This window comes from Pelophylax lessonae (assembly GCF_965119305.1).
Source record: "Pelophylax lessonae genome assembly, chromosome: 4".
Classification (NCBI taxonomy): domain Eukaryota; kingdom Metazoa; phylum Chordata; class Amphibia; order Anura; family Ranidae; genus Pelophylax; species Pelophylax lessonae.
The window spans coordinates 191,332,024-191,355,991 of NC_138771.1; the positions used below are offsets into that span (position 1 = coordinate 191,332,024).

At 42.9% G+C, this 23,968-nt stretch overlaps 1 protein-coding gene across 3 annotated transcripts in view; it reads right to left on the reverse strand.

The window, feature by feature from the left end:
* The window catches only part of RELN (reelin), a 782,434-nt gene that overhangs the window by 188,443 nt on the left and 570,023 nt on the right, over nt 1-23,968 (reverse strand). For all 3 annotated transcript variants that reach the window (XM_082254411.1, XM_082254410.1, XM_082254409.1), the window contains 3 exons: nt 15,394-15,599; nt 10,802-10,973; nt 1,243-1,443 (listed from right to left, as the gene is read on the reverse strand). In XM_082254411.1, coding sequence (XP_082110537.1) covers nt 1,243-1,443; nt 10,802-10,973; nt 15,394-15,599 — 579 coding nt within the window. The remainder of the gene's footprint in view (nt 1-1,242; nt 1,444-10,801; nt 10,974-15,393; nt 15,600-23,968) is intronic.

Below are 23,968 nucleotides of genomic sequence, written 5' to 3' on the forward strand. Positions count from 1 at the left end.
GATCACCAAAATACCAGTCATATTATAACGTTTTACTGCACTGGTGACAGTATAAAAAAAAAAAAAGTAACATTTTTTTCCCCAAATACTTGTGGCATAAAATGAAAACTTTAAAAAACTCACCATGCCACTTCCAAAATACCTTGGACTGTCTTGTCTACCTTTCAAAAATGGATCGCTTGGGGGTATTTGTACTGTCATTGTACTGTATTTTCAGGCCCCAAGAAAAAAACATTGATAATGATGGTGATTAAATACCACCCAAAAAAAAGCTCTGTTTTTGTGAAAAAAATTATAAAATTTAGGTACCATTTTGCATGACTGCGCAATTGTCATTCAAAGTGTGACAGCGCTGAAAGTTGAAAATTGTCCTGGGCAGGAAGGAGGTAAAAGTGCCCGGTATTGAAGTGGTTAAAGTGCTGCAGGTATAACAGAGTTTCTTTGGTTTTAGGGTGGGAAGTGTAGCCATGTGACCAATGCTGCTACCATTTTGTAAAGGAAAGTAAATGGACGCTACCATTTATATGCAGGGTTTACATTTGTAAACATTATATCTGTTTTGATAATATATATTTGTACATAAATACTTGACAAAGCATGGATTATCTAAAGAACAAGTCCCCCCTTTCAAACAGGTTACTGACTGAAAGTTAGGAAAGTTGTTTAGTGGAAGGAGAAGTGAGGGGGATAAATCACTGCTCTCACTAACTCAGCTACTGAGCTCTTTATATAACCATCACAAGGAGGAGTCAAGTCTTCTTTCTTTTATTGTCCAGTGGTATGGCATATACTGTACCTAGTGTTCTACCATTCCCCCCAAAGAAAAAGAAAAAACTGTGAAAAGAGGGTGAATTCTCCACTTGCTGGGTAGATAAACCAATACTAAAAAGGAAATATTATGAAAAAAAAATACTGTACATGAAATATTTTTAAAATTTGTATTTTTTAACTCTAACCATAACCATAATAAGAGAGCACATATATACTAAACGACTATACATTCTCTTTAAATTATGCCATTGTGTGTGTGTGTAGAAGTTAGGCTTACCCCTTAGTTATAAATTAAGTTTAAGACTCGTGTTTCATAACTACCATAATATACTAAATACTTATACAATATTTCTGTAAAAAGAGAAAATGGTTTAAATAATACATAGTTATAGTATTGTAATCATTTTCTGAATTAAAATATTATTACATCATACTATATTACCATAACAGATATAGATCAATTGAAATTACCTTAAACTGAAGTACATATCCTGGTTTTAAAGTCAGATCTCGTGTTACAGCGAATCGATCACCATCTGATTTCCCAAATATCATAGCAGAAGGTGTAACAGAGCAGAAGCTTTCATTTTTAACCATGCCTTCATTTGCCAGCATAAGCCAGACACTCAGCTGGTTCATTGGGTAGTCAAATGCAGGCTTCTCATAAAAGTTCTGGCAGGAAAGAAAATAAATTATTTATATTTAGGACTGAAGAATACAGTTGCATTTTATTACAGGCAGTTTTTCTATTTACAACACAGCAAATACTTTAATATTTATTTAGTGGAACTAAACTTATTGATTTAACTGTATCCTCAAACAGTTACATTCAAGCCATGCAATGAACGTTACCTATCACAAACGTTTGTTTTCTCAACCGAACAGCCATGCTGTCAAATGGCTGGTGTCAAAACTGATCACATGTACAGCACCAGTGCAACTACAGATGAAACAGCAGCTAAGATAATAGCTTCTATGACTTTTAAGCAGTGGTTTTCAAACTGTGACCCTGGGACCAGTTGTGGCCCCTTGATTGCCTTTATCTGGCCCTTGAGGAATTATTCCTTCCATGAACACCAACAATGGGGCAGTATTCCTTCCACTGACACCAACAATGGGGCACTATTCCTTCCACTGACACCAACAATTGGGGCCTAATTCCTTCCACTGACAAAAAAATGGGGCACCATTTCTCCCACTGACATCACCTATTTCTCCCTCTAATATCAAAGATCTGGCATTGTTTACTCCCACTGGGAACCGTCCAGCTCCCCTAAAGTCTGAAGGACAGTAAACTGGACGTTTCTTTAGAAAGTTTGGAGACCCCTGCTATAAAGGATAGAAGGGTTTAGTTACATAGTCAGGTTAAAAAAAAAAACACTAGTCCCTCTAGTTCAATCAACAGAAAAAAAACGAATAGAAAACCTCCATATACATAATCCTATACCCACAGTTGATCCAGAGGAAGGTAAAAAAAACAAAGCATGATCCAATTTTTTCTAGTGGGTTAAAAATAATTTCTTGTTGATTCCCCAGGAGGCAATTGGATATTCTCTGGATTAACTACCCCTGGTGGTATTACCTCTAAATGTTAGTATCCAGTTATTTTTTGCGCATTTAGGAATGCATCAAGCTACTTTCTTAACACTCTAATAAGCAGTAGAAGCATTGGAAGAGCAATCCAAATGCAAAGCTCTAGACAAGACCTTACTGTGAAGAAGCCTTTCCCTAAATGAAGGTTAAAGTGGAACTTTTTGTCAGAAATTTAAGTATTGGCAAAGTGCTTCCTGCTGGCCCCCTCTATAAGTATTCGAAATAAGTACCTATGCTGGTTGAAATCCAGTAGTTCACTCTCTCATTCTATTCTGCACAGCCTTAGTTGCTTCTATTCTCTGCATTTTGCCCATAATTACAGCATTACGGCAGTCACTAGAAGATGATCTGCTGACAGTATGAGTGAGGAAGGAAATAACAGGAATAAAACAACCTGTGCCATGGAAGGAGTAATAAGGGAGAGGAAATGAGGACAGCAGGTGAGCTGACAGGCAAACTATGCTGCTGGGGAAACACAAAAGCAATGAGTTAAAGTGATTCTAAAGTAATTTTTTAAAAAATGATTAGCGTATTTCTATGAACTTGCTCTGTGCATTGGATTTGCACAGAGCACCTTAGATCCTATTCTTTTTGGATTCCCCGGTGGCGGTCCTGGCTCCTCCTACCTACCAAGAGCCCCCAATAGCAAGCCTCTTGCTATGAGGGCATTCAAGCAGGCTCTTTCCCGAGCCACATTTGGTGTGTCCATTCACACATGAGCGGGGCTCAGCCCGACCCCCCCACTCTCTCCTCATTGGTTCACTGGCTGTGACTGACAGCAGCAGGAGCCAATGGCGTTGCTGTGTGAGCCAATGAGGAGAGGGAGTCTCAGGAGAGCTGCTGCTCTCATGCACAGCTATTGGTAGAATTGAGATGGGGCTCAGATAAGTATAAGGGGGGCTGGGGGAGGGCATTGCATCCAGAAGGTTTTTTACCTAAATGTATAAAATGTTTGGGGATTCTAAGTAGTTAAAAAAAATGATTTGTACATGTAAAAGGGGAATCCCAATAGTTAAAAAGTCTCTAAAAATTTGAAAAATGGCTTAGAAATAACAGAGCCTAACTCTTTGAGGACCCTTAGGTGTAAGCCATCTGGTCCAGGTGGTTTAGTCACCCTTATTTTGTCTAAGGCTGGCCATACATTATGCAATTTACTTTCTTGGGTTGAAGGAAAGAAAATCACTCGATTCCCCCATCAACACAGTCAGTATTAATGGGGGAATCCCTCTCACTGTGCTATTGTATTCTGGCTGCGAGAGGTTTTTCTGCTGTTAGAATACAATGATCACCGCTGTTGGCTATTGCCAGTGGCAGTGATCTTATGAAAAAAAGAAAAAAAAATGACAGGCTGATTATACTGAAGCATGTCCATAGATGGATTGAAATTCATCTGGTATGTGTTGAACTGGCTGAATTTTGGTCCATTTATGGCCATCTTTAGTGTTTCTGTACTATGTCAAATTTCAGCCATTGTGGATCATTTAGGGCTATGTCAATGCTATCCCCTTTAAGGACTTGAGCTAGTCCTGCTTCAAGTTCCTGGGAATAAGATGTGTTATTTCTTCACAGTGAAATAAGATGATGTATGTATCATCATCCACTATACAGGTTGAAAGTACATATTCTCTTAACTGAACCCAAACATACAGTTGTACTGTACATGCTCTGTTCAATTAGTATTTTGTGCTTCTGATATCACCAATAAATAGCGACCAAAATGTAACTATGGGAGGGCAGTAATGGTAGATTCCCAAGTTACAGAAATGCCAGACTTCTTTTTAAAACCAAAATATGTTGGTTTCTCATCAAGACTGTATTGTACAATCATAATTAAAGCAAGAATGCAGATGTGCTTGCCATCAAAACCACACCTACCCCGCTCCACTGGGTAATGAAAAATACATAATATGAAGAATGCATCTGACATCATCAGTCATTTTCATGTATTTTCTAACTGATGAAGAATGGTAAACATGTGCTGTAGAGACATGTTTTTTGTATGACATTGTTGGTAAAACTATTATTTTAAACCACACTGCACCTCATGCACAAAAATACATCTTAGTAAGTCTGCAGGTTTTCAAACAAAATAAACCATTCTTTTACTGGTTTGGGATGGATCCCACCACTGTCAGGTTTTGGCAGATGTAGTGTAAGAATTTACATTTTACTAATGTGTTTTTTTTTAGGAGAAAAGTTTCTGTGTAATGATCAGTAAAATACTTGTATATAGATGGGTTTACATGCATGAAGATGAGTATGTATGCCTAACCTAATTTAATAATAATAGAATTTTTGTAAGAACTTACAGTCGCCGCCCGTTCAGTCAGCCTTCACTAGTGGGTAATGGCGCCCTCTGCAGGAGCAAGCTAGGCAGTTTGAAAAGTTAATAAAAAACTTTCTATAATTAGACACACCTCTAGGGGGCCGTCCCTCAGCCATTATCCTGATCCAGTTATCAATGTTCCTCAGTTTGTAGCAAGCAGTACTGGAAGGCAAAACCCCCAGATCCAAGAACTAGAGGGGCGGGGGCGGCGACTGTCAGAGGACTCAGAGAAAAGAATTTTACGGTAAGTTCTTACAAAAATTCTATTTTCTCTTACGTCCTCTGATAGTCGCCGCCCGTTCAGTCTGCCTTTATTAGTGGGATGTCCCAAAGCAGTGCAGGTGTGAGGGGTGGGAAGACGTAACCTAACGAAAAGGTAATGAATTAACCAGGCCAGAGAACAACAACTGAGCCCACAAGGCAACAAAGCTCAAAAACAGGAGCTAACCCAGAACAACAAAAAACACCCCAGGAAGAGACAGAAAAAAAAACACTTCTCTTCAAACAATCGCCACACTCAAAACCTTGGAGGATGCCATCACATCAAGTTGGTAAAATTTTGTGAAAAGTGTGCACAGACGACCAGGTCGCCGCTTTGCACACCTGAGGCACAGAAGCCTGATGGCGAAAACGCCCAAGAGGCACTCACAGACCTAGTAGAATGTGCCTTTACAGGGAAAGGAGGAACCTGACCCTTGATTCAATAGGCTTGAACAATAGTCTGTCTCATCCATTTAGAAACGGTTGTCGCGGATGCAGCCAAAAACTTCAGAGGTCCCTCAGGAAGGAAAAATAGGGAATCAGATGTCCTAAAAGACTCCGTGGCCGGCAGGTAAACCTGATCGCCAAAATAACATCCAAGGAATGCAAGGCAAATTCCTTGGGATGCTTGGGCTTCGCCCAAAGCGAAGGCAGAACAATATCCTCATTGAGGTGGAAAACAGATACCACCTTGGGGAGAAAAGATTGACTGGGTCGCAAGACCACTTAATCCCTATGAACAACCAGAGCTGAAAATTCAGATACTCTGCGAGCAGAGGTGATAACTACCAGAGAGGTAACTTTCTGGGACAACACAGGCAGAGGAATGTCTCTGATGTTATTGCAAAACAGACAAAACCAAATTCAGGTCCCAGGGAGGCAAGGGAGCCTTCCGCGGGGGAGTCAGAAGCCGCACCCCTTGAATAAAGGTGCGAATCAAGGAAATTAATCAAGGTCAAGGTCGCCAAAAGGACGTTGGAAAAGAAAACGGCCAAAGCCGACAACTGACCCTTGATTGTGGTTAGTGCCAGGCGCTGATCCACACCTTCCTGCAGGAAGGCCAAAACCCTCGCCACCGAAAAGGAGCGGGGATGGAAACCATTCTACTCGCACCAGGCAATATACGCCTTCCAGATGCTATGATAAAGTTTTCTAGAGGTAGCTTTCCGAGCCTTCAATAAGGAAGGAATGACAGCATTCAGGAGACCTTTGTCCCTCAAGACTTGGCTTTCAACAGCCATGCCGTGAAAACCAGAAACTGCAAAGCAGGATGGAAGATCGGCCCTTGAGACAGAGATCGTCTCTCAGCGGAAGCCGTCAGGGAGGTTTGACGACCATCTGCACAACGTCCGTGCACCAAGACCGGTGCGGCCAGTCTGGGGCCACCAGAATGACTTGAATCTGTTCCAACACCAACCTGCGGAAGAACCTGGATAACAGCTGAATTGGAGAGAAAGGATAAATCAGCCGATACTGGTGCCAAGGCACCACTGACCCGTCCGTGGCGTCCGCCAGAGGATCGCGAGTTCTGGCCACGAACCTTCCCACCTTTTTGTTGAGACGGGACACTAACAGATCTACGTCCGGAGACTCCCACTGGGCACACAAAAGGCGAAACACCTCCGGATGCAGGGCCCATTCCCCCTGGGCCAGGGTCTGGTGACTCAGATAGTCCGCCTGCCAGTTGTCCACACCCAGAATGTGGACTGCCGAAATCGCTGGAACGTAAGTCTCGGCCCAAGATAGGATCTCGGCCACTTCCCTGGCTGCTCGGGCACTCATGGTGCCCCCTTGGTGATTGATGAATGCCACAGCTGTGACGTCCGCCTGTACCCGAACCAGGCAACCATGAAGCCAGGTTGACCAACGGAACAAGCACAGATTGATTGCACGGAGCTTCAAAACGTTTATCCGCAAGGAAGCTTCCTCCGCCGACCACGTCCCCTGGGCACATAGCGTGCATGGAGGAAGACTCCTCCCCCTCACCATCCGAATGGAAAGACTGGGACCCCTCATGGGGGACGTTGTCTTTCGCAACCAAATCGGGCTTTGAGTCAGAAGACTGCGAGGGCATAGGCCGTTTGTGATAAGTGCGTTCAGACATCAGCAGATCCACTTTGGACATCAAAGTCGCAAGAGCAGCATATAATGAAGCCATGGAAGAGGATTCAGGAGTACCTGAAGCCACAACCAGGTCTGTGGCAAAATTGTTATCCTGGGAGTCTATTATTATTGTAATTTAAAATTAATTGGACGCGAGAGAAAAATGTTTTAACATGATAATGCCCGAGAAAACAGTAAAAATCCCCCACAGTGTCAGTGTTTTCCACATGCTGCTCAGTGAAAAGGAGAGGAGGGAGGAAGTGACCTCACCCCCTAGAGGCCTATGCCCGCCCTAAGCCAAAAAAAAATGGTGCCTAATGAAAGTCAATTGGAGAAATCACAGGCATAATGGCCCTTACTAGGCGTTTGCCCACACTCAAGATGGCGCCCAATCTGCGCTAGAACAGGCTGCCCTTACAATGAGCCTAGCCAGCCTGCCCTCACCCAAGATGGCAGCCGCGCTAAACGGCGCCAAATAAAGTAAACAAAACCTATCTGGCCACCACAGGGAACCCCAGAGAGAACCCCTGGACGCTTCAGAGCCCCCCATGCCCCCCACGTACAGCAAGTGCACCGCACAGTGCCCTCAGCAGGGCCAGGGATGGAGGGAAACTTACCACGCTGGCCAAAAGGGGGATATCACAGAGACCACCAGCACTGCCATCCCCTAAGAGTGGGCCCACAGAACCCCCCCGACAGGTCCTAGTCCCAGGGACAAGGGGGTAGTAGTACTCATCAGTCCAGAGAATGCGGGCAGAACTCTGATACGGGAGACCTTCCACCCTGAGTCGGAGTGCCGTCAGCCAAGGAGGGATGCTAGCAACACACGGTCATTCCGGAGTTGAGACACCCACAGCGAAGATGGACCTCCACAGGCTCGTCTCCATCCCGAGGGGCTCTGTCGTTGCGAGGCCAGGGCGCACCAGTGACCTGCAACGCTTGTTGGCAGGCTGGGACTCCATAAGGATCTATATTATCCAGTGCGAGGCCCAGCTCTGCTGTCGCTCGTAGTCCTCCAGGAAATTCCCTGACTAACTAGTGATAGTGAGAGAAAGAAAAGGCTATTTTCAAAAGAAAAAACATATTTTAAGAAAAAAACAAAGGAACTGAGATGCTAGGTCCCAGCAGGAAAGAGCTAGCCTACTCCTGACATTAGGCAGCATAAAACTGAGGAACAGTGATAACTGGATCAGGATAATGGCTGAGGGATGGCCCCCTAGAGGTGTGTCTAAGTATAGAAAGTTTTTTATTAACATTTCAAACTGCCTAGCTTGCTTCTGCAGAGGGCGCCTTTACCCACTAGTGAAGGCTGACTGAACGGGCGGCGACTGTCCGAGGACGTAAGAGAAAAATTTTCCCCTCTGCTTAGACTTAACTTACACGCGTACAAACGTTTATATGCGTTTATATGCACAGAGCTCTTGTTCTTAGATGCAGATTTTTGGATTCTGTGTTACAGATCTCAATGCAATGCATGTTTATGCACCTGTGTGAATGACTCCATTGAGAACAATGCAGCTGTGTTCAGATCTGTAATTAGGAAACACTTATATATGTGTTTATTTAAGGCTGTGCGCATGAAGCCTTAAAGTGGATGTAAACCCTTACATATACCCAGTGAAGTGAGCAGCCTCAGGTGATCAACAGGGATTAAAAAGATCTCCCTACATAAGTTTTACTTGTATATGTGCTGTCTTCAGCTCTCTATAATGTTTGGAAAGTGCATATCCTGTTACAATTTTCTCTTCCTGATTCACCTGTGGGTGTGGATTCTTGCCATACACTGGAGAAAAGGCACACACTCCCTCTCCACATAGGCAGAAAAAGGAAGAAACACGAAGAGCTGTGCTGTGAATAGATCAGCTGTCTGCTAATCTATTTCTATGCATCCACCCCGATGCAAAATTCAGCCTCTCAGTTGACGGAGAACTTGTCAGCAGTTATCATGCTGATAACAGAAGAAGGAGCAGGACAAAGCCATGGAACCTAGGGCTTTGAAAAAGAGATACAGTGGGGATCGAAAGTTTGGGCACCCCAGGTAAAAATTTGTATTAATGTGCATAAAGAAGCCAAGGAAAGATGGAAAAATCTCCAAAAGGCATCAAATTACAGATTAGACATTCTTATAATATGTCAACAAAAGTTAGATTTTATTTCCATCATTGACACTTTCAAAATTACAGAAAACAAAAAAATAATGGCGTCTGCAAAAGTTCAGGCACCCTGCAGAATTTATAGCATGCACTGCCCCCTTTGCAAGGCTGAGACCTGCCAGTGTCATGGATTGTTCTCAATCATCATCTGGGAAGACCAGGTGATGTCAATCTCAAAGGTTTTAAATGCCCAGACTCATCTGACCTTGCCCCAACAATCAGCACCATGGGATCTTCTAAGCAGCTGTCTAGAAAACTGAAACTGAAAATAGTTGACGCTCACAAAGCTGGAGAAGGCTATAAGAAGATAGCAAAGCGTTTTCAGATGTCAATATCCTCTGTTTGGAATGTAATTAAGAAATGGCAGAAATCAGGAACAGTGGAAGTTAAAGCAAGATCTGGAAGACCAAGAAAAATATCAGACTGAACAGCTCGCAGGATTGTGAGAAAAACAATTCAAAACCCACGTTTGACTGCACGATCCCTCCAGAAAGATCTGGCAGACACTGGAGTTGTGGTACACTATTCCACTATAAAGAGATACTTGTACAAATATGGTCTTCATGGAAGAATCATCAGAAAAAAATCTCTTCTACGTCCTCACCACAAAAATCAGCGTTTGAACTTTGCAAATGAACATATAGACAAGCCTGATGCATTTTGGAAACAAGTTCTGTGGACCGATGAGGTTAAAATGAACTTTTTGGCCGGAATGAGCAAAGGTACGTTTGGAGAAGAAGGGGCACAGAAATTAATGAAAACAACCTCTGTCCAATTGTTAAGCATTGGGCTGGATCAATCATGCTTTGGGGTTGTATTGCAGCCAGTGGCACAGGGAACATCTCACGAGTAGAAGGAAAAATTGATTCAATAAAATTTAAGAACATTTTGGATGGTAACTTGATGCCATCTGTGAAAAAGCTGAAGTTAAAGAGAGGATGGCTTCTACAAATGGATAATGATCCTAAACACACCTCAAAATCAACGGGGGATTATATCAAGAGGCGTAAACTGAAGGTTTTGCCATGTCCTTCACAATCTCCTGGCCTCAACATAATTAAAAATCTATGGATAGACCTTAAAAGAGCAGTGCGTGACAGACAGCCCAGAAATCTCAAAGAACTGTTAGACTTTTGTAAGGAAGAATGGGCAAAGATACCTCAAACAAGAATTGAAAGACTCTTGGCTGGCTACAAAAAGCGTTTACAAGCTGTGATACTTGCCAAAGGGGGCAGTACAAGATATTAACTCTGCAAGGTGCCCAAACTTTTGCAGACGCAATTTTTTTTGTTTTCTGTTATTTTGAAAGTGTAAATGATGGAAATAAAATCTAACTTTTGTTGACATATTATAAGAATGTCTAATCTGTAATTTGATAATTTTTGGGGATTCTTCCATCTTTCCTTGGCTTCTTTATGCACATTAACACAAATTTTTACCTGGGGTGCCCAAACTTTCGATCCCCACTGTAAGTAAACACTACAGATAGATGTGCCCAGGCCAAATATCATAAATCAGGTTTACATCCACCTTAGATGTAGAAGTAGAAACAGCAGTTTTAATGTAACATATTCAGTTATGTTATGTAACTTACTTGTGGCATTGTTGGATAAGCAACAGGAACAATCTGCTTTTGGTTTTCAGAAAGGATAATGATGTCATCGATAGCCCACTGATCATAACCCTCTCCGGAGAACACTGGTTGCCACCAACGAAACCGGGTACATGGTGTTTTAGCTGTATTAGGAAGTTCAAAATATACAAACCTGGTGGGATATAATAGTTATCTTGTTAAGCTGGGCAATTTAAAAGACATATATTTTTTGGAAAATACGTTGTAACATCTACAGATATGGTATTAGAAAAACACAACTCAGAACAGTCTACACCCTATCCAGATATCCCCTATTTTTGAGGGTTTTTTTCTTATTAATTAAAATAGAAGAAGAACAAGAAAGAATGTAATTAATTGAATATTGCTGTGATTTTTTTATTTAATTTTAATTCCGGTGTCCAAATACTCTGATTATGTTTAAGAAAGAGATACTATATACTAACATTGTAGGGGCATATTTATGAGGCAATGAGTGTGACTTGAAGCATTCACTGGTGGTGTCATTTTAAACACATACGCCAGGAACACTCACCTGCAGGGAATGTTTGGTGAATGTCAGATTCACTGCTTTATATACAGTATATGCCCCCATAATTGAACATTAGGTATACGGCTAAATACACAGTTCAGACTTCAGGAACTTCATTTATACAGTCTATAGGAAAGAAGGGAAAGGGGAGACATGATTGAAACCTTTAACCACTTAAATATCGTGCTATAGCCGAAAGACAGCTAAAGCGAGGCTCTCTTGTTCTGGGAGGGCATCCATAGACGTCCTCCCAGAATGCGCCTCCCTTTGGATACAGTTGATCATAGATCAAGGTAAAGAATCCATTACAGCAGGCCTTTACCATGTGACTAATCCTAGCTGATCACATGTAAATCGACAGTCTTTTCCTCACATGCTGTTGCTGTGTGAGGAAAGGACTGCCAATAAGAAGCATTTTAATGTTTGTTTGCTTAGCAAAAAATAAAATAAAACCAGTGGTGCTTAAATAACACCATAAGAAAGCTCTATATGTCTAAAAAATTATAAAAATGTCATATGCTTACAGTGTTGCATGTGCGCAATTGAGTGCGACAGCGCTGAAAGCTGAAAATTGGCATTGGCAGGAAGGGGGTAAAAGTACCCAGTATGAAAGTGGTTAAATATATCTAGGGGGTGAATAAGGTTCGAGAGGGTAGGATTTTCAATATGAATCCAAGATCAAAAATATGGGGACATGACCTCAAACAAACAGGAGGAAAGTTCAAAATGAATCTTAGAAAGTTTCATTTTATTGAAAGGATAGTTGATGCTTGTAATAGACTTCTTGTAGAGGTAGTGAGTCAGTCAACAGTAAGTGGCTTCAAGCATGCTTGGGACAAACATAGATCAATACTGAGACAAAAAAGTTAAAAAACAAACAAACAAAAAATAATAAAATAAAAACATGTATAAATTAAAAAAATTGTATTAAAAAATGGGCAGACTCAATGGACCACTTGGTTTTTCACTTTTCTATGTTTCTATGTTTGAAATATGTTGTACATATAATATAGAGTGTTTTACCTGCCAAAGTCACTCTTGTGATTCACACATTTTCTGCCACATCACAAGGCTGTAAATGATTTCCCTTTTACTGATAAAACATGTTTAGGAAATACATAATTGGATCAAGGTGTGTTTTTCTTTTTTTTCCCCTGAAACAAATTGATTTTTGTCTTACCGTAAATTCCTTTTCTCTGATGTTCATTGATGGACAAAGCTCCATATCGTCTTTGACCCTTAGGTTATGCTGCTCTCATTAGGAGTAGGACACTAGGCGGAAAAGAGTTAAAAGAGTTGGACTACACCCATAGGGCAGTCCCAGGGGGTATACTCCCACTTCCTGCTCTAGCTCTTCAGTTTTGTAACAAGCTTTGTCAGAAGACCATAAACCGCAATTCATTAGAGGGGCGGGTGCTGTGTCCGTCAATGAACATCAGATGAAAATCCAGTTTTCTCTTTTTTTCATTGACGGACAGAGCTCCATATCTTCTTTGACCCTTGGGACATCCCAAAGCAGTGTCAATATGAGGGGTGGGAAGAACACAGCAATAAACATACTCCCCAAAGCGCGAAACGCAGCCAACCAGGTAAAATGGGAGCTCAACAAGGAAACAACTTGGGCTCCGCAAGGGCAGGTGGAGGCTGTTCCCCCTTCCAGATACGAGCGCAAAAGCTGTGCCCATTTGGGAAAGTCAGGGACACCAATGCTATGGTGAACACCGGCCCATTGGTCCCAAGGGGACCGGTGCCTATGACGCAGCAGCAGGTGCATCCCAATATTTAAATACCTGCACCGATATAATCAGTGTATCCACCAGCGCCTTTGCATGCGCATGTGCAGTAAAAGAGGAGTCATCCTCACTGTCAGAGCACCCGAAGTACGTGGACGCTGACCCAGCAGAGTCACTACATACTAAGCTTACCCTGAGAACATAACAAGCAGGGGAGGTCGCCGACCACAGTCCCGCAAGGAGACGCCAGCCAAAGGTCCACAAAAGGACCACCCATTAGACCCGCAAAAGAAAAACAAGAGAGTCGCCCTCCATAGAGGACATTATAGGACCCAGATGCGCAGGCAGAGTACCCTCACCCACACAATAATGGCTGCTACACTTGGCTAAAAAAACAAATTAAGCACTCCCTGGTTTAAGGGAGGAGCCAGGCTAACTATATGGCCCCCCCTTGAGGGGGGGGGATGGGGGGAGGTGGATGTCTATCCGCAGCTCTATTAACTTGATCAGCATCTCAGACAGCCTGGTCAACAGCTTGGACAGCTTGGCCAGCAGCTCTGACAACCAGCCGCGAGTAGGCCGCAAAGTCGCGGCCTAAATTTTGGGCCCGATCCGGCCGCGTGAGTCACATGTCCCCTGGCAGCTCTCTTAGCTTGATCAGCAGTTCGGACAGCTTGGTTAGGATTTCGGACAGCTTGGTCATCACTTGGACAGCTAGTTCCGTCAGCCGTAAGCCTTAATTTATGGCCGGCAGCTCTGTTGGCTAGATCAGCAGTTCGGACAGCTTGGTCAGGCACTTGGACTACTAGTTCCGCCATCTGCGGCCTCAATTTTCGGCCCGCCCCAGCCGCATGAGGCATTCATCCGTCGGCAGTACCGTCCGCTATATCGCAGCTCGGACAGCTTGGTTAGGAGCTCGGACAACTGGGCCAGCAGCTCGGACAGCTTGGTCAGTCACTTGGACAGCTTGGATAGTCACTAGGACAGCCGTCAGTAGGCCACAAAGCCGCGGCCTAAATTTTCGGCCCAATCGGCCACGTAAGCCGCAGACCCATGGATAGCCCAATAATCGCCACACAGGGCGTTTTTGAGCAGGTTCTGGGTTAGTGACTGGGACAGGGATGTCCTTTGGGCTCCCCCCAGTCCAATAATTGCCACAGGGAGCCCAAAGAACATCCCTGCCCTGATCGGGACAACCCGGTCAGCAACAACCACATCCACCCCCCCTTTCTGGAGTGTGTGGCAAAGCCAGCTCCTACCTCACCCAGGGAGGGAGGGGGATTGCCCTACGGGCATAATCAAACTCTTAACTCTTTTCTGCCTAGTGTCCTACTCCTAATGGGATCAGCATAACCCAAGGGTCAAAGAAGATATGGAGATGTGTCCATCAATAAACAAAAAATAAATACTTAATTTAAAAATTGAAAATAGGGGGTGATATTTGGGCATACAATAAGAAAGGCACCAAAGCATATATTAACACGTTTTGTTTTTTTTCTCAGTAAAAACAAAGGCAATAGCACAGAACTATGTCTACTTAAGTTCCTTGGATTTGGTACTAGTTACCATGCAAATTTACACAGCCCAAAAAACTGTTTTGGAACCCGCTGTGTTGTCAGTGATTCTGAGGCCATTATTTAAAACACTTGCCTGGCTGTCTCCCTGGAATAATTATACCAGCTAACAATGCATGTTAGTCTTGTGGGTAAAACATCACACTACACAAATAGCCTACCTACCCTGTATCTTGGTTTAGTTTTGTAGCTTCTTGTGTTGATGCTGTGCCTTCAGCCTGCTCATCTGACAATGAATCCCATTGCTGGTTTAATGTCAAGGAACAGGCAGATGACACAGGAACTGTAAAGCTGAACCAACAGGCAGCAGAGACAGCTTACTAGCCATGCAGCTTGAAGTGTGAATCAAATACTTGCTGAGCAAAGTAATAAACTCTTGGGCTCCATTCACACCTAGGTGATTTTAATCGGGGGCAGAATTGCTGTGATTCTGCCACAATTTAAAATTGCGGCAAAACGCAGGACGTGTCAATGATGCCATTACTTCTTAATGGCACCCTAAACGCTGGTAATGCGTAGTCATGGCATCGTAAATGCGTCCTGCGTTTACCGCAATTTAGAATTTTGGGCAGAATTGTGGCCATTCTGTCCATGATTCAAATAGCCTAGGTGTGAATGGAGCCTTAGGAAAAAATGTTTACATATATGTATTTCAAATGTTTATATTGTTATGTATCTGGAAATCTGTTTAAAATCTGGCTGCTGAGTATATAAGATACAAGGAATGGCACTTACTTTGGTTTTGTGAAATCAGAGAAGTACATTTCTGCGAGTAGATGCCAATTGATTCCACCATTATTACTGTACTGTAGTAGAACTCCCTCTTCTCTGCTATCTGGTTTATTGCATGATGGACTGTCTCCTCCAATCTGTATATAGAATTGTATGAAATCTACCCATGTTGTGTCCATGTCCCAGCTAACCAGCTGTCTTCTGCCATCCTAAAAAAAAGTTAAGCAAAAGATATTACAGCAAGATTATTTTGTATACACACTGCAATTAAAAATAGGTGCACTAGATGGGCAACAATGAGACAACCTCCAAAACAGGCCACTGACTTTTTTTTTCCTACTCGTCTTTTCTGACTGTTTTTCACTAGTTTTGCATTTGGCTAGGGTCAGTGTCACTGTTGGTAGTATGAGGCAATACCTGGGCCCTATAGAGTTTGCAGAGGCAGTCCAACTCCTCCAGGATGGCACATTAATACGTGCCATTTGCTGTGTCTCCCAGCATAGTCTCAAGAGCATGGAGGAGATTCCAGGAAACAGGCAGTTACTCTAGGAGAGCTGAACAGGGCTGTAGAAGGTCCTTAACCCATCAGCAGGACTAGTATCTGCTCCTTTGTGCAAGGAGTAACAAGATGAGCACTGCCAGAGCCCTACAAAATTACCTCCAGCAGGCCACTGGTGTGAATGTGTCTGACCAAACAATCAAAAACAGACTTCATGAGGGTGGCCTGAGAACCTGACGTCCTCTTGTGAGCCCTGTGCTCACTGCCCGGCACCGTGGAGCTTGATTGGCATTTGAACACCAGAATTGGCAGGTCCGCCACTGGCACCCTGTGCTTTTCACAGATGAGAGCAGGTTCACCCTGAGCACATGTGACAGACGTGAAAGGGTCTGGAGAAGCCGCAAATTTTATGTTATCGTTCATCATGACTGGTTTGGTGTTGGGTCAGTGATGGTCTGGGGAGGCATATCCATGGAGGGACGCACAGACCTCTACAGGCTAGACAAAGGCACCCTGACTGCCATTAGGTATCAGGATGAAATCCTTGGACCAATTGTCAGACCCTACACTGGTGCAGTGGGTCCTGGGTTCCAACCCTGGTGTACGACAATACGAGGGCTCATGTGGGGAGAGTATGTAGCCAGTTCCTGGAGGATGAAGGAATTGATACCATTGAATGGCTCTATGCTCGCCTGATCTAAATTCTATGGAACACCTCTGGGAGTTATGTTTCAGTCCCTACGATGCTGCCAGGTTGCACCTCTGTTCAGGAGGTCAGTGATGCCCTGGTTCAGATCTGTGGAGAAATACCCCAGGACACCATCAGGCATGCATACAAGCAGGCAGGGGGCATACAAACTACTGAGTATAATTTTGAGTTGCTGCAATGAAATTTCAGAAAAATGGACTAGCTTGCTGCATCATTTTTTCACTTTGATTTTCAGGGGTGTTTTTAAAATCCAGCCCTCTGTAGGTTGATAATTCTCATTTCCATCAAACGATGTGGCATCCTTTCGTTTCCAACACATTACCCAGTCCATATCCATATAGATATCCAGCATGATATTTTTCCCCATTGAGATCTGATGGGTTTTCACAGTGTTCCTTTAATTTTTTTGAGCAGTGTAGAATTACAATCAAATCTTTATACTGACTCAAACGTGTGATGAAAATAGGAAACAAAAAGGATGATATCATTTTTGGTCAATTTAATTTTAACCTATTTTGTTTATAACAAACATGTTTTATAACATGTATTTTAGGAATTTGTTTAAGTCTTAATTGCAAAGTACGCCAATGTCCCATAACTTGAAAAGCATGCTGTGCTATCTAATATGAATGCATACGTTTGACAGCCTTTCTGGACCAATTACATCATTTCCATGTCTGACTGGAATGTGTGTTAAGGGGAACACAATACTTCATACTTGCCTTACTTAAAAGAAGAAAAGAAGAATACAATTGTCTATTTTGTCTATTTTGTAGCACGGTGTATAATGGAAATTAAAAATAAAAAAAATAAAAATCATATACACAGTATCTCACAAAAGTGAGAACACCCCTCACATTTTTGTAAATATTTTATTATATCTTTTTATGTGACAACACTGAAGAAATTACACTTTGCTACAATGTAAAGTAGTGAGTGTACAGCTTGCATAACAGTGTAAATTTGCTCTCCCCTCAAAATAACTCATCACACAGCCATTAATGTCTTAACTTCTGACAACAAAAGTGAGTACACCCCTGAGTGAAAATGTTCAATTTGGGCCTACTTAGCCATTTTCCCTCCCCGGTGTCATGTGACTCTTTAGTGTTACAAGGTCTCAGGTGTAAATTTGGAGCAGGTGTGTTATATTTGGTGTGATCACTCTCACTCTCTAATACTGGTCACTGTAAGTTCAACATGGCACCTCATGGCAAAGAACTCTGCTCTACAAAAAAGATGGCCTAGGCTATAAGAAGACTGCCAAGACCCTGAAACTGAGCTTCAGCACAGTGGCCAAGACCATACAGTGGTTTAACAGGACAGGTTCCACTCAGAACAGACCTCGCCATGGTCGACCAAAGAAGTTGAGTGCACATGCTCAGCGTCATATCCAGAGGCTGTCTTTGGACAATCCATGATCCCCTCCCTTCGGAGACTGAGCCGTAGGGCAGTATTCCAACATGACAACGACCCCAAACACACCTCCAAGGTGACCACTGCCTTGCTAAAGATGCTGAGGGTAAAGGTGATGGACTGGCCAAGCATGTCTCCAGACCTAAACCCTATTGAGCATCTGTGGGGCATCCTCAAACCGAATGTGGAGGAGCGCAAGGTCTCTAACATGCACCAGCTCAGTGATGTTGCCATGAATAGGTGGAATAGGACTCCATTGGCAACCTGTGAAGCTCTGATGAACTCCATGTCCAAGAGGGTAAGGCAGTGCTGGAAAATAATGGTGGCCACACAAAATATTGACACTTTGGGCCCAATTTGGAGATTTCCACTTAGGGGTGTACTCACTTTTGTTGCCAGCGGATTAGACATTAATGACTGTGTGTTCAGTTATTTTGAGGGAACAGAAAATTTACACTGTTATACAAGCTGTACACTCACTGCTTTACATTGTAGTAAAGTGTCATTTCTTCAGTGTTGACACATGAAAAGATATAATAAAATATTTACAAAAATGTGAGGGGTGTACTCACTTTTGTGAGATACTGTATATTACCTTTGAACTGATATTGTCAGGATGCGTGAGATAGGTTGTATAACTGGATTAACTAAGTTTTCAGAATAGATTGGTCTAGAAATGGAACCCTATAAGTCCGTTTTACGATCTTGGCTTATGAAGTCTGCACCACTTAATCTCAGGGCTCCTTTATTGTCCTTGCTGAGAAGCCTGGGAAAAACTGTCAAGGTTAGAAACACTACTCCTAGTGTAGATAACATCAGCCTAGATTTAGAGGAAACAGAACAGACCCTTCCTGTTAGCCCCAAACTCATTCCCAAAATTGCACATGAACCCAAACCCAAATCCTTATATACTGGGGAGGAGTTGGAGAATCTCAGAAAAAGGAACTGGGAGAATCTTTATCCTATGAAAGAGAAGATGGATCTCCTGTGGTAGCAGTAAAGGCAGTGACAGCAGGAGACTGACACCCATATGCATCTGTTACTGTGTGGTGGTGAAAGCCATTTTCTTCAACACATGTGATGGCTCTAGTTAATATCTGAGCCGAAGTTACACTTTTGCAAGGAAATCTTTCCTATCACAGAGAAGACGTGATCTATAAAGGTGGTTTGGAAGGGCAAACCACATCAGCAGTCAGGACACGTGTAAAATTGGCTATTGGCAAGGGACCCATATTCTTGGGATGAATGAACTGCAAGGTCACTCATTTCAGACTGAACAGTGTACACACACATCTGAGTATCCTGATAAAGCATACAGTGCATCCGGAAAGTATTCACAGCGCTTCACTTTTTCCACATTTTGTTATGTTTTAGCCTTATTCCAAAATTGATTAAATTCATTATTTTCCTCAAGATTCTACAAACAATACCCCCTAATGACAACAGGAAAGAAGTTTGTTTGAAATCTTTGCAAATTTATTATAAAAAAAAAAAATCACATGTACATAAGTATTCACAGCCTTTGCCATGAGACTCAAAATTGAGCTTAGGTGCATCCTGCTTACACCGATCATCCTTGAGATGTTTCCACAACTTGATTGGAGTCCCCCTGTGGTAAATTCAGTTGATTGGACATGATTTGGAGAGGCACACACCTGTCTATATAAGGTCCCACAGTTAACAGTGCATGTCAGAGCACAAACCAAGCCCAGAAGTCCAAGAATTTGTCTGTAGACCTCTGAGACAGGATTGTGTCAAGGCACACATCTGAGGAAGGGTACGGAAAAATTTCTGCAGCATTGAAGGTCTCAATGAGCACAGTGGCCTCCACCATTCAAAAATGGAAGACGTTTGGAACCACCAGGACTCTTCCTAGAGTGGGCCGCCTTGCCAAACTGAGCGATCGGGGGAGAAGGGCCTTAGTCAGGGAGGTGACCAAGAACCCGATGGTCACTATGACAGTGCTCCAGTGCTTCTCTGTGAAGAGAGGAGAACCTTCCAGAAGAACAACTATCTCTGCAGCACTCAGCCAATCAGGCCTGTATGGTAGAGTGGCCAGACAGAAGCCACTCCTCAATAAAAGGCACATGACAGCCTGCCTGGAGTTTGCCAAAAGACACCTGAAGGACTCTCAGACCATGAGAAACAAAATTCTCTGGTCTAATGAAGCAAAGATTCAACTCTCCGGCCTTAATGGCAAGCATCATGTCTGGAGGAAACCAGGCACCACCTATCACCTGGCCAATACCATTGCTACAGTGAAGCATGGTGGTGGCAGCATCATGCTGTGGGGATGTTTTTCAGCAGCAGGAACTGGGAGACTAGTCAGGGTCGAGAGAAAGATGAATGCAGAAATGTACAGAGACATCCTTGATTAAAACCTGTCCCAGAGCGCTCTGGACCTCAGACTGGGGCGAAGGTTCATCTTCCAACAGGGCAACGAACCTAAGCACACAGCCAAGATAACAAAGTGGCTATGGGACAGCTCTGTGAATGTCCTTGAGTGGCCCAGCCAGAGCCCAGACTTGAACCCGATTAAACATCTCTGGAGAGATATGAAAATGGCTGTGCACTGACGCTCCCCATCCAACCTGATGGAGCTTGAGAGGTCCTGTCAGCAAGAATGAGAAAAACTGCCAACAAATAGGTGTGCCAATGTTGTAGCATCATGCTCAAAAAGATTTGAGGCTGTAACTGTTGCCAACAGTGCTTATCCTTCCTAGCGGTATTCCCCAGTGTGGCTCGGGGTTAAATTTCAGTGCCAAAAGCGGTAACCCCGAGCCACACTTGGGGTACCGCCAGAAGCATCGCTGAATCCTGAAAGAGGGGTTACTTACCTTGTCACCGGGATCCAGCGATGTATCCGGGCAGTGTGCGGCGGCGGATCTTCCTCCCGGCTTCCGTATCCTGCGACGTGACGTTCACAGGGGGTTGAACCGGCGGAAAATTCAAAAAGTTAAAAGCACAAACACATTGATACACTGTAATCCTATTGGATTACATTACTAAAATAAAATAAATTGACCGTAGATTGCCCCCCAGTGCTTTCTCCATTCCCCTTCCTGCATTTTTCCTGTACCTTGTGTCTTGATACTGCAGAGCGACCATGGCATCAAAAAAGGGTGCCGCCACCTCAAAAGCGGTATATGACCTGCTGGAGAACAACGACAGCAATACAGAATCGCTTGCAGAATGGAGTGATAGCGATTTGTGGGGAAGTTCGTCATCGGACGCAGAAAGCGATTTCAGTGATGATCCTGCGACTGTGCCCAGCGATGTGCGGACTTGGTTCTCGATCGACTGCGGTACAGAGCACGTAGCGCCCCCAAGGTTCCCGTTTACTGGAGCAACTGGTATCAAAGTGGATGTTGAGGATGACAACCCCTTGGCATACCTCCAACTCTTTTTGACTGATGAGGTTATTGAAAAGATTGTTGTGGAAACGAATCGGTACCAGGAGCAACAAGCTGCAGCGCATCTGAGGTTTTCAAGGAGCAGGATGTGGGAACCAGTGACCAAGAGGACATCTGGAAGTTTCTGGGCCTAATTATTCTGCAGGGAGTGGTGGGGAAACCCCTGCAGAAGTGGTATTGGACCACCAACAAATTACTGGCCACTCCTTTTTTTGGCACGGTCATGTCGGAATACAAATTTTCGCTCATTATGAAAAATTTGCACTTTACAAATAATGACGAATTTGACGAGACTTCTCATCCAGCTCCAAAACTCAAAAAGATTTGGGACATTTATTAAATCATTTTGAAAATTTTTCAGCAGTCCTATGTGCCAAATAGAGACATTTGTATAGACGAAAGTCTAATGGCCTACAAAGGAAGACTTAGCTGGATACAGTATATTGCGTCCAAGAGAGCACGCTTTGGCATAAAGTCATTCATGCTATGTGAATCCAGCTCTGGATACATTTGGAATTCGGTCCTATACACCGGGAAAGGAACCAAATTCAATGAAAGGTTCAGCAGTTATGGAATGGCAACCGCTTCAGTTCTTACGCTGATTGAGCCATTGCTGAATCAGGGATACTGTGTCACAACAGACAATTTTTATAAGTTCCCAGAACTCTATGAGTTCCTTCTACACAACAAGACAGATGCGTATTGGACCGTTAGAGCTAACCCGCGTGACATGCCCCCAACCTTTGCCAACAAAAAGCTCAAGGCAGGAGAAATAGTTGCCTGGCAGAAACGAAAAATTATGGCACTGAGATGGCACGACAAAACAGATGTGTGCCTGATGAGTACCATTCACAACACCTCTACTGTCATGATACACACAAAAGGTGGAAAAGATGTAATGAAACCACAACTGGTGATGGATTACAACAACACCATGGGAGGTGTGGACAGAGCTGACCAGACCATTACTTTTTATCTAGCAAATAAAAAAAATATTCAGGCATCTTCTTGAACAGTGTTTGTGGAATGCATTTATTCTCCTAAAAAAGAAGAGTGACAGGCCTGTGGTTCATGCGGACTTTGTTTGGAAAATTGCCGAACTGATATTTCTCAGGCACCAAACACCAACGGCTGTAAATAGATCCAGACCCCGTGCTGCTGGTGTTTTGAACCCCGAACGCCTGACCGGTTGTCACTTTATGGACCACATTCCACCAACGGAAAAGAAGTCTGCACCCACAAGGATGTGTGTGGTTTGCTATTCCAAACGTGACGACACTGGAAGGAAAATCCAAAAAGAAACGTGGTACTATTGTCCTGACTGTGACGTTGGACTTTGTGCTGTACCCTGTTTTAAAATTTTCCATACCCGGGTCGTTTACTGAAGCAATATGACCACTAATATTGCATCCTTGTTTGACCAAAAAAAATGTCAGTGTTTTTGATTACATTATTTTCTATAATTTATTGAACAAAAAGTATTATTATTATTCTATTATTATTTGTTATTATTTTATAGTTATTTAATATATTATAATTTAGGATTTTGTGTTTCAAACTTTATCATACCAGAGATGTTATAAAGAAGAACGCACAGTAAAAAAAAAAAAAATCATATATAAATAGTTGGTTTGGGCTGCTCATCCTTAAGAATTACATGCAAAATAATAGTACCGCTTTCAGCACCTAAAATCCGAAATAATCATGCCGCCAGGGAGGGTAAACAAAGTATTGGACAAAGGCCGTGAATACCTATGTGACATGTGATTTTTTTGGTTTTTCATTTTTAATAAATGTGCAAAGATTTAAAACAAACTTCTTTCCTGTTGTCATTGTGGGTATTGTTTGTATAATTTTGAGGAAAATAATGAATTTATTCAACGTTGGAATAAGGCTGTAACATAACAAAATGTGGGAAAAATGAAGCGCTGTGAATACTTTCAGATGCACTGTATCTGGTAAGGTTTGTTAAGACTGTAGTCAGAAGGCATGCGAAATGGACTCATTAGGTTTCCTCCACCATAGAAGCCAGTCTGTCTCAAGCAGTACAGACTTCTTGGAGGCCATAGAAAAATTGGGGAAACTATTCAAGGACTGTTGAGAGTAGGGATTCTTAGACATGGAATTACTGTGAAATATAGAGGGCTAAACAAATTGGCTCCTTCAATGGAAATAGAGGTGGATGTTGAAATAAAGAAATCCGACTTTTATAATAGGGTGTGTGGTCTTCCAACTCTATTTACTTCAGTGTTCTCAGGACAAATCAGCTTTCTTAGGGCAACATAGTATTTGACAGACCTGGAGTGGTGCATTTTATTTCTTAAAGTGGCTCCTCTAGAATATTGCAAAGGAGGCAGGAGAATATTATGCTGTGATAGACCTTATCGGTTTCTTTTCCGTCTCCATAGACTTAGAGTGTCAGGACCAGTTTGCCCTATTGTGGGATGACTGCCAGAACAATTTCACCATGCTTCCTCAAGGCTACCTTCATTTTTCATTTGTCATGGACTGATTGCCCAAAATTTAAGTAACCTAAATGTGAAA